At 50.1% G+C, this 9,655-nt stretch overlaps 1 protein-coding gene across 1 annotated transcript in view; it reads right to left on the bottom strand.

Annotated features, from left to right (window-relative positions):
- Positions 1 to 9,655, bottom strand: part of LOC107119197 (double C2-like domain-containing protein beta) — a 213,454-nt gene that overhangs the window by 100,194 nt on the left and 103,605 nt on the right. The window contains exons 7-8 of the mRNA XM_015421658.1: positions 6,767 to 6,779; positions 6,641 to 6,658 (exon numbers count right to left, since the gene is read on the bottom strand). Coding sequence (XP_015277144.1) covers positions 6,641 to 6,658; positions 6,767 to 6,779 — 31 coding nt within the window. The remainder of the gene's footprint in view (positions 1 to 6,640; positions 6,659 to 6,766; positions 6,780 to 9,655) is intronic.

Raw genomic sequence — 9,655 nt, 5'->3', positions numbered from 1 at the left:
AAACAGTCCAGTGGCACCTTTAAGACCAAGTTTTATTCAGGTACAAGCTCTCCCTCCTCTGTGAGGGCAGATCTGCACATACCCCCCCCCCACTAGCTAGCAATCCAAAACAGTCCAGTGGAGCCTGAGCAGTGGGTGTTGCCTTCTGACACACTTCCGGTGATGTCAGGGGGTGTGCCATATGCAAATAAGTTATGCTAATGAGTTACGCTAATGAGCTCCTGCACCTCTTTTTCTACGAAATGACGCCTGACTGTAAGTGTCACAAGTGAATATTGTGTAGTGGTGATCACTTTGGTTCACCCTGAGCCTGGTGGTGGTGGTGGTGATGATGGAAAGTGCCCTTAAGTCATTGTCTGTTATGCATTGGGCTTGAATATCCCAGGTCTGTCCATAAGAGACGGGCTGAGCTTGGAGCTCTGGAACAATAGACCACCAGGATTCTAGAGGTAACCAATGAGAAGGCAATGTTGTGTAAATAGCCTATCGTTGGGAGTGGGGTGTGTTTGGGTGTGGTTTTTGCCTGCTACTTAAACAGGGCAGTTGCCCTGGAGTCTTCAGTCTTGTTCCTGAAATCACTAAATAAAGTAGAGCTGTTCACTGCAATGCATCTTGAACCCAGTATTTAACAGTCGACTGATGGCAACCCCACAAGGTTTTAAAGGCAAGAGACGATCGGCGGTGGTTTGCCATTGCCTCCCTCTGTGTAGTGACCCTGGACTTCCTTGGTGGTCTCCCATCCAAATGCTAACCACAGCTGACCCTGCTTAGCTTCCGAGATCTGATGGGATTGGGCTAGCCTTGTCCATCCAGGTCAGGGAGTCCCGACCCTAGCACCAACCAATTTAACCAGGTGACCCCAAGTCTGAGACATAAGAGAGAGCAAGAGATAAAGTTCTCTCTCCCCATGCATAAGGTTTATAAACTCGATCACCTCCTTCTTTAATCATCCTTAGAATGGAATTGGTCTCTCTCGCGGCTGCCGTAGTCAGCACGACTCAGCACGCTCACTGAGCTATCGATTGCAGACCCACCCACCCACTCCGTTTCTCTTTCCTGGTTGGTCACCCAAAGTTCAGATCCCACCAGGGACTCCTGTTGGACCTCAGTTGCTGCTCTGTTGCCTGATAATGCGAACAAGCCAGCCACATAGACACAAATTTCTCTGTATCAGCAGGGAGCCCAGTGGAAGACGGATGCCAATTTCTCACAGGAGGATCAGGCAGTCAAGGGAATCGAAAATCATCTGCCCGAGTCCCTCTCCAGGTAGGAGAAAGCCCTCCAGAAACAGGTCACCCTGCCCAGAGCTCTGATTTAATAATCTACCGCCCACGCTCAACAGCAGGGGGTCCCATGTCTACTGCCAAAGCCCATCCCACTGGCTCGCAAGGAATTTTATCTCATGGTTTGCGGGTGACAGGAGCTTGAACCCTTCTGGATGAGCCCAGCTGAAACATTTCCTGTGTTTGTAATTTTCTGGGCTCAAAATGCTCCTTCAAAAGTACCTCTGTTAAAATACTAACCACATGGGGGGGGTTGGATATCCCCCCATCGCCTGAGAAGCAGAAACACAGCGGGTAGACCACTCCCCCCCCCCCCCCCCCCAGCATGCTTGCAGCAATGCAGACATCTTTACCTGACGAATTTCTGCAGGTTAACAGCAGGGCTAACAAGGTGAGGTTTCAAATCTCCTTGAATATCCCCATTTCGGTTCTGCGTCTTCCTTGGTGCGAATCAAAACTCTGTTTATTTGCATGCCATTTTTTCACACAAACTTTCCCATGTAAAATGCCCCATTCCCCAATCCTATTTGTGTGTCAGTAAATGAGCACTGAACTATATTTCCACCCTACGTATACATCTACAGCACGTGTACACAACATAGGGTTGCCAAGTCTACTTACCTTGGTGGTGGGGGAGCCTCGCCGGGCTCCGGGAGCTCTCCGGCGTTGCATGCGCACGCGCGCCGCCAACACGTCACAGGAAGTGACGTGCTACGTCGCTCACGTTGGGGGCGTGGCCCTGACCGTCGGAGGGGGTTTCCCTCCGACGATCGGGGCCACGCCCCAAACGTGAGCCACATGGTTGCGTCACCTCTGGTGACACAACCACGCTGCGCTCCGGGGGGCGGAGTTCCCCCCGGGGCCCAATTCCGCGGTGGCGGAAATCGGGCCTCCAAAGCAGGGGTTTACCCACCACCTGCCCCCACTTGGCAACCTTAACACAACACCAATCGAGCTTCAAAACCAACTGTGAAAGATGAAGAAGGAGATCACTGGCAAACACTACAGATGACTACAAAAAGAAACCTAACAGCCAACCAGGAAGTAGGGAACATCCCCACTCATCCCCTACAGGAAAAAACCAGACTGGTGAAGAACAATAACATTTGCTCCTTGGGGCCCGAGGGAATTTCTGCCCACAAGAACCAAACCAAAGAAAGGTTTGCTGAATCTATCATGCAATCCTTTTTGTGTATACACCACCTCCTCCCCAACACACACAGGTTTCTTGGAAAGAACCAGAAATTTGGTTTTTGGGGGAGAGGGAGAGATCAGAATTAAAGCAAAGCCTGGTAGATCGGGGAAAGGAATCTATAGCCTGGATTGAACTGGCTTTTCCAATCCCACCTCTTGCTACATGACAGAGTGCAGCTTGAAGAGGGAAGATATGTGTAGTGTTCTTCCCTTCAGGAGTGTGTGAGTTTGTTAAGTGCTGTCAGGTCACTTCTGACCTATGGTGCCCTACGAATTAATGACCCTCAAAATGTCCTGTCCTTAACAGCCTCGCTCAGGTCCTGCAAACTGAAGGCTGCGGCTTCCTTGATTGAGTCGATCCGTCTCATGTTGCAGTAGAAAACAGCAGCCCCTCAAAGACTAACAACACTTGTGGCAGGGGAGGAGCACTTGAGCTCACGAAACTTCCTACCTGGCCACAAATTTTGTTAGTCTTTAAGGTGCTACTGGACTGTTCTTCTTTTCCACTGCTGCAGACAGACTGACATGGCTACCAGTGTTCCCTCTCAGCTAAATTAGCGTGAGCTAGTTCACAGTTTTTTAGCCTCCGGCTCACACATTTTTGTCTTCGCTCAGGAAGGAGGGCTCCAGAGCAAACTAATTCATGCAGGAGCCAAATCGCTCGCTCACAACTTGAATGCCAGCAGCTCACAAAGGAGAATTTTTGCTCGCAAAACTCCACAGCTCAGAGGGAGCATTGACGGCTACTCATCTTGGTCCAGCTGATGTTGGGTCTCCCTCTTTTCCTGCCACCTTCAACTTTTCTTAGTATCACCATCTTTTGCAGCAACTCTTGTCTTCTCATAATATGACCAGGAGTAGGTGAGGTTTTTTTCTTTTTTCTTTCCACCCTGTACTGACATTCACTCCTAACTCCAGCAGCAGTATTAAGTTTTACCCCTCCTTCCCCCTATACCTTGGGCAGGCCTTTGGCTTTTAAAAGCCTTTTTCAAGTGCCTAGCCCAGGGGTGTCAAACATGCGGCCCGGGGGCTGGATCAGGCCCCTGGAGGGCTTCTATCAGGCCTGCAGTAGAACTGGCTGTCTTCTGCTTCTTCTTCCAGTTCTGCTGCTGCTGAGTTATCATAGGTTTGCAGCTTACAGATACACACCTGAACAGCACACTCAAGATTGCAACAGCACAGACATTTTGATGCAATAATTCAGAGCAAGGGGTGTCAGTTATCAGACACGGTTAAATAAACAAAATATTGCAAGAGTGCTAATGTTTTAAGCATGTTTTTATTTTAAGTTAAAAAAAAACCCTTTGTGTTTGTGTCCTTTATAAAGTTTATATCTCCACAACCTGGCATTACATTTTATGACACACATGGCCCGGCCCAACAAGGTCTCACTTATGTCAGATCTGGCCCTCATAACAAATGCGTTCGACACCCCTGGCCTAGCCTGACTGTTCATTGAAACATTTATTAGGTACCTTTTATATAAAACTACTCTTTTTGAACAAAACCAAGCTGAGGTATTGCTCTGGGCAAGGGGGGAGGGATGTGGCTTTGTGATTGTCACAAGTACCAGCCAATCAGCATTCTGCACAGCTAAGGCATGGTTTCCTAGAAAAAGTGGAAGGACAAGTTGATACTGGGCTGAAGTTCAAAGGTTTGTACATCCGTTCAATAAAGAAGGAAGTGTGGATCACAGAGAAGGCCAGGGAAGCCAGGGCCTCCTGCTCTGACGGAAGACCTCCCCACCCACCAGCTCTACCTTCTGTTGCTCAGCTAGGGTTGCTGGGGATAAACTGCAGGGAGAAATGGGAGGCGGGGATTGGTATTGCTGGGATGTCATGACATCACTTCCATAAGTGACATCACAATGCCGGGCCATTCTCTAGCATTCACTCAAAACTCTATGGTTAAGGTAAAGGTTTCCCTTGCTCGAAAGCCAGTCGAATCCGACTCTAGGGGGCGGTGCTCATCTCTGTTGTCCGAAGACATTTCCGTGGTCATGTGGCGAGCATGACTAGACACCGAGGCACACGGAACGCTGTTACCTTCCCACCAAAATGGTACCCTATTTATCTACTTGCAATTTCTTGCTTTCGAACTGCTAGGTTGGCAGGAGCTGGGACCAGAGACAGGAGCTCACTCCGTCACGCGGCACTTGGGTCTCAAACCGCTGAACCACTGACCTTCCGGTCTGAAGCTAAGCGTCTTAACTCCTTGAGCCACCGCAGCAGGGTGAGAAATGGGGGGGGGGGAATTGGTATTGCAGGGATGTCATGACATCACTTTCATAAGTGACATCATAACGCCGGGCCATTCTCTAGCATTCTCTAGCATTCACTCAAAACTCTATGGTTAAACACAGGGGCAAATCCAGGATCTGCATCAGGAAGAGGCAACTGGCTGCAATTACAACTTTCACTCAACGAGTGTTCAACTCAGGAACCAAACCAGACATGATGCAGGAAAACCTGTGAACTGATCTTTCCAGCTTTTTTTTTTTTTTTTGGTGGCAAAAATGACGACAGCAACCAAATCGAGAGGTTCTGACTCGGATTAAGGCTGCAGTGGGCGGAGAGAGTGGGTGTAATCCTTTCTCGCCCTGCACCATTTTGATGACTGAAGCTGAGTCCTTTCCCCATGGTGTTATTAGTTCTGGAAGGAAAAACAATGGGGATGTTTTATTTAATATTAAGGTTTTTATTGCTGCTTGTTATGTGTTGCCGTTACATTGTGCAACGTTGTTGGGGGTAGCCATAAGATTTTATTCGTTTGGTTGTTTCCTCTCAAACTGTTTTACTTTGCTAAACTAGCTTGACGTGCTTGAGCATGGGGGCAGGACAGAAATACTTTAAGCAATTTATTAAGAGGCAAGGAAAAGTGCCTGTGTCTTTCCATCTTTCCAGGGCTAAAAGGATAAAAAAAGTTGTGCAATGCCGCCCGACCCACGGGGGGGGGGGGGGGACCAACAAAACCCCTAAGGCAAAATCCATTCACAGCACTACCTCTCAGTTCCCCCCCCCCAAAAAAAAGGGCTAGATAGCAGCCCTAAAGAGAGGCTAGAAATGGATACAGATTACAGGCATCTCGAGCTGAAGGGATCAGGTAGTAGGCAATATGAAAGACCTCCACCTGAGATTCTGGAGAGATGCTGCCAGTAAAAACAGACAATCCAGACTGTGATAGACTAAGGCAGTGATGGCGAACCTTTTAGAGACCGAGTGCCCAAACTGCGACTCAAAACCCACTTATTTATTGCAAAGTGCCAACACTCCAATTTAACCTGAATACTGAGGTTTTACTTTGGAAAAAACAACTCATACATTAACGTAAGATGATCCAAACAAAGTAAGGAAAGCAATCCCAAATGCTTTCATTGACTTAAAATTATTTGGCAGAGAATTCGACATTTTAATGATGGTCTGGGCCTGGCTGGGGCGGCACAAATGCCCACAGAGAGGGCTCTGAGTGCCACCTCTGGCACCCGTGCCATAGGTTCGCCACCACTGGACTAAGAGTAACAAAAACAACGAACACACATACTGGATGGAGGATACACTTCTAGGTAGCTCTGTGTGTTTGTTTGTTTGTGTGTGTGTGTGTGTGTGAACAAGATCTTGGGGTACAGGTGGGCCACAAGTTAAATATGAGCAGCCAGTGTGATGCGGCGACAAAAAAGGCTAATGCAATCTTGGAGTATATCAACAGAGGCATAACATCCAAATCACAAGATGTCATAGTCCTGCTGTATACTGCATTGGTCAGGCCACACCTGGAGTGCTGTGTGCAGTTCTGGAGGCCTCACTTCAGAAAGGATGTGGACGGAATGGAGCGGGTGCAGAGGAGAGCGACGGGGAGACCAAGCCCTGCGAGGAAAGGCTGAGGGACTTGGGAAGGTTCAGTCTGGAGAAGGGGAGGTTGAGAGGGGGACAGGATTGCTCTCTTTTAAGTATCTGAAGGGCTGCCACTTAGAGGAGGGCAGGGAGCCGCTCCTGTCGGCAGCAGAGGAGAAGACTCGCAATAATGGGTTTAAATTAAGGGCAGGAAGGTCCCGGCTGGATATTAGGAGAAACATTTTTACAGTAAGAGTTCTTCAAGAGTGGAATCAGCTGCCTAGGGAGGTGGTGAGCTCCCCCTCCCTGGCAGTCTTTAAGCTGGGGCTGGACAAATACCTGTCAGAGATCCTCTAGGGCTGATCCTGCATTGAGCAGGGGGTTGGACTAGATGGCCAGATGGCCCCTTCCAGCTCTGTGGTTCTATGATTCTATGACTAACAGGCATGGGTCAAAGACCCAATGTGGTCCACTGGTACACCTGCCAGCTCTGGGTTGGGAAATTTTTGGAGATGGAGCCTGGGGAGGAAGGGGTGTGAGGAGGGGAGGGACTTCAGCAGGGTATGGCGCCATAAAAGCCAACTTCCCAAGCAGCCATTTTCTCCAGGGGAACAAATCTCTGTCATCTAGAAACCAGCTGTAATCCTGGGGAATCTCCAGCTACCAGCCTAAAGTTGGCAACCCTTTCCGGGGGGAGGGGGATTCTGGAGGATGGCCTTCTGCTGGACACCAAGACCAGGACAGCCGACTAGGTAAAGTAGTTCTTAAAGGGGAAAGACCTAAAGAAATTAGTAGAATTCTTACAGAAAACATAATCTTGTGAGGTTTAGTAAAATTGTAGGGGAAAAGAAAGAGAGAAGGCAGAGTGTTCAGTCTGAAGTCAACAGTCAGTAGCTGTCAATTGTGAACAGGCATCCAGTTGAATGTCGGTTGTACTCGGGATTTTCAGCTGCAATTGTGTCCCAGACACCGATAAGCTATCAAAGGAACACCAGCTTCTGAAGTGAGCCAGAGAGGGCACAAAATTCTGAAACACCCCAACACCCAACGTAAGCCTCTTCACCTCAGTGATGGTTCCAGAGCTTCAAGATGACGCTAGGAAGGGGGGGGGGGACGGACCCTGAAACACAAAGCTGCAACAGCGAAACGATGTGTTTTCATATTGATCTGAACATTATCAGGGACACATGGCTGAGCCCCGGCAGGAGCCAAGTGTGAAATGCAGTGATATGAAGAGAGAATCCCATGACAAGCCAGGAGAAGACTGATGTGTGCCGGGCTCAGGAGGATTTCAAAGCACATCAAAGGGTCAGATGGCGGGTTTATTTGGACTGGTGTGTCATCCTTCTTTGGCTTCAGTGAGGGGCCGGATGCTGGCTGCTTTCATGTTGTTGTTGGTGCTGTGAGTAGCTCATTGGGGTAGGGAGGTTGGGTATTTGTCCGAGGACAGTCCATGGGCCAGTTTCTGCCCTAGCATGGAGCAGAGAAAGCTGCCTAGCCACCTCATCAGCTAGCCATCCTCGCTAGGTGAGGCCGAGACATTTCCAGATGAGGCCAGACCTTCCCCAGACCATTTGCAGCAGGTGGCAAGCACACCACGGGGGGGAGGGGCCAGTCACCAAAAAGCTTGGACTGGGCGGTTGCCAGCTCCTGGCTAGGAGACTCCTGGACATTCCTGGGGGTGGAGCCTGGAAAGGGCAGGGTTTGGGGAAGGGAAGGCAGGGTATAACGCCATAAAGTCCACGCTCCGAAGCAGCCATTTTCTCCAGGGGGACTGATCTCTGTTGCCTGGAGATCAGTTGTCATCCTGGGAGATCTCCAGCCACCACCTGGAGGTTGGCAAGCCTAGGGAGGAGTGAGCCACCAGGATGGATGATTTGGCTCCCCCTGCCTCAGGTCCACTCTGACTGCCTTGAAGCACCTTGCTAAATTACAGTGGGAGAAAGCAATAGCCCAGGTAAAGGCACCCACTGGTTGGAGCCCCCTATAGGTAGGGTTGCCAAGTCGATCTTCGCCGGGAGCGGGGGCTCCCGGCCGGCATCTGGTGCGTGCGAACATCACCCGGAAGTGACGTGATGCCGCCAGGCACGCTGGGGGCGGGGCCACGGCCATATAAGGGAAAACCATAGAGTTTTTCCTCAGATGACTGTGGCCCCGCCCCCAGCGTGCCCGGCGTGGTCGCGTCACTTCCAGGTGACGCGCACGTCGGGGAGGAGTTCCCCCCCCCAGGGCCTGATCCGGCAGCACCGGGGAATGGGCCTCTGGGGCGGAGGTTTCCCCGCCCCCTGGGGGGACTTGGGAAGCCTGCCTAGAGGGCTGCCAGGTTCCCTCGCCATCGTGGTGGGGGGATTTGGGGAGTGTTCCTAGGGTGGGTCGGACGTCACACGTGACGTCCCCGACATGATGACATCACCCAGAAGTGATATCATCATGTCAGTGACATCGTGCATGACACTCTGGTTTTCGGGCTAAAACTCTATGGTTTTTTTGGCTTCAAAACTATTATGAACTGAGATCGAGGCAGCTCTTAAACAAGTGATTCATGTTTATTCAGCTCATAACAACACAAGACAAACACTGGACGAAAATGCATAGAACGGGGCTTACCTCTATACGATTAAACAGGGCAAAACCCCACCCAGTAAACACATAACATCCAATAGGAATATGGAGCTTGGAACCAATGAGAGTGCTTCCCGCCGAATACAGAGGCCACTGTGATTGGCCGTGAGTACAATCCTTGTAATGCTCTATAATATTTCACAGTACAGAAGCTGGCATAAGTCTTTATTACATGAAGACATAACAAACACCATAGAGCTTGCCCCAAAACCAGAACACCGCCACGTGACGTTGCCAACCTGATGATGTCACTGTGATGTCACTGTGCTGTGGATGTCACATGACAACATCCCTGTTTGGGGGTGAGGTTTCCCCCACCGGCCAGCTGGTTGGCGGTGAATCAGGGCCCTCAAAAGCAGGGGAATCCCCACTGGGACCTGGGGGCTGGCAACCCTCGCACCCTAGCTACAGCCCTATCGAAAGCTTTCCCAGGAAGCTCTCCCACAACCAGGGCTATTTTGGGGCAGGAACGCACAGGAACGGAGTTCCAGCTGGCTCCTGAGTTGGCCATGCCCAGCAGGAACTAATTAGCATAATAGGCCACACCCAACAGCAGAAACTCATTAGGATTGGCTACATTAGGGGTGTGTGGCCTAACATCCAAAGGAGTTCCTGCTACAAAAAAAAAGCCCAGGGTTTTGACATCAAAGTAAACAGAATAAGAAGCAAAAGGTGGGTGTGGTTGGATGACCACACTTCTGGTAACATGTGGGGTGTGGCCTAATA

The sequence above is a fragment of the Gekko japonicus genome, unplaced genomic scaffold, assembly GCF_001447785.1.
Source record: "Gekko japonicus isolate JY-2015 unplaced genomic scaffold, Gekko_japonicus_V1.1 scaffold2327, whole genome shotgun sequence".
NCBI classification, from domain to species: Eukaryota; Metazoa; Chordata; class Lepidosauria; order Squamata; family Gekkonidae; genus Gekko; species Gekko japonicus.
The sequence above is the reverse complement of the archived record's forward strand: the minus strand, read 5'-3'. Positions and strand labels throughout refer to the sequence as shown.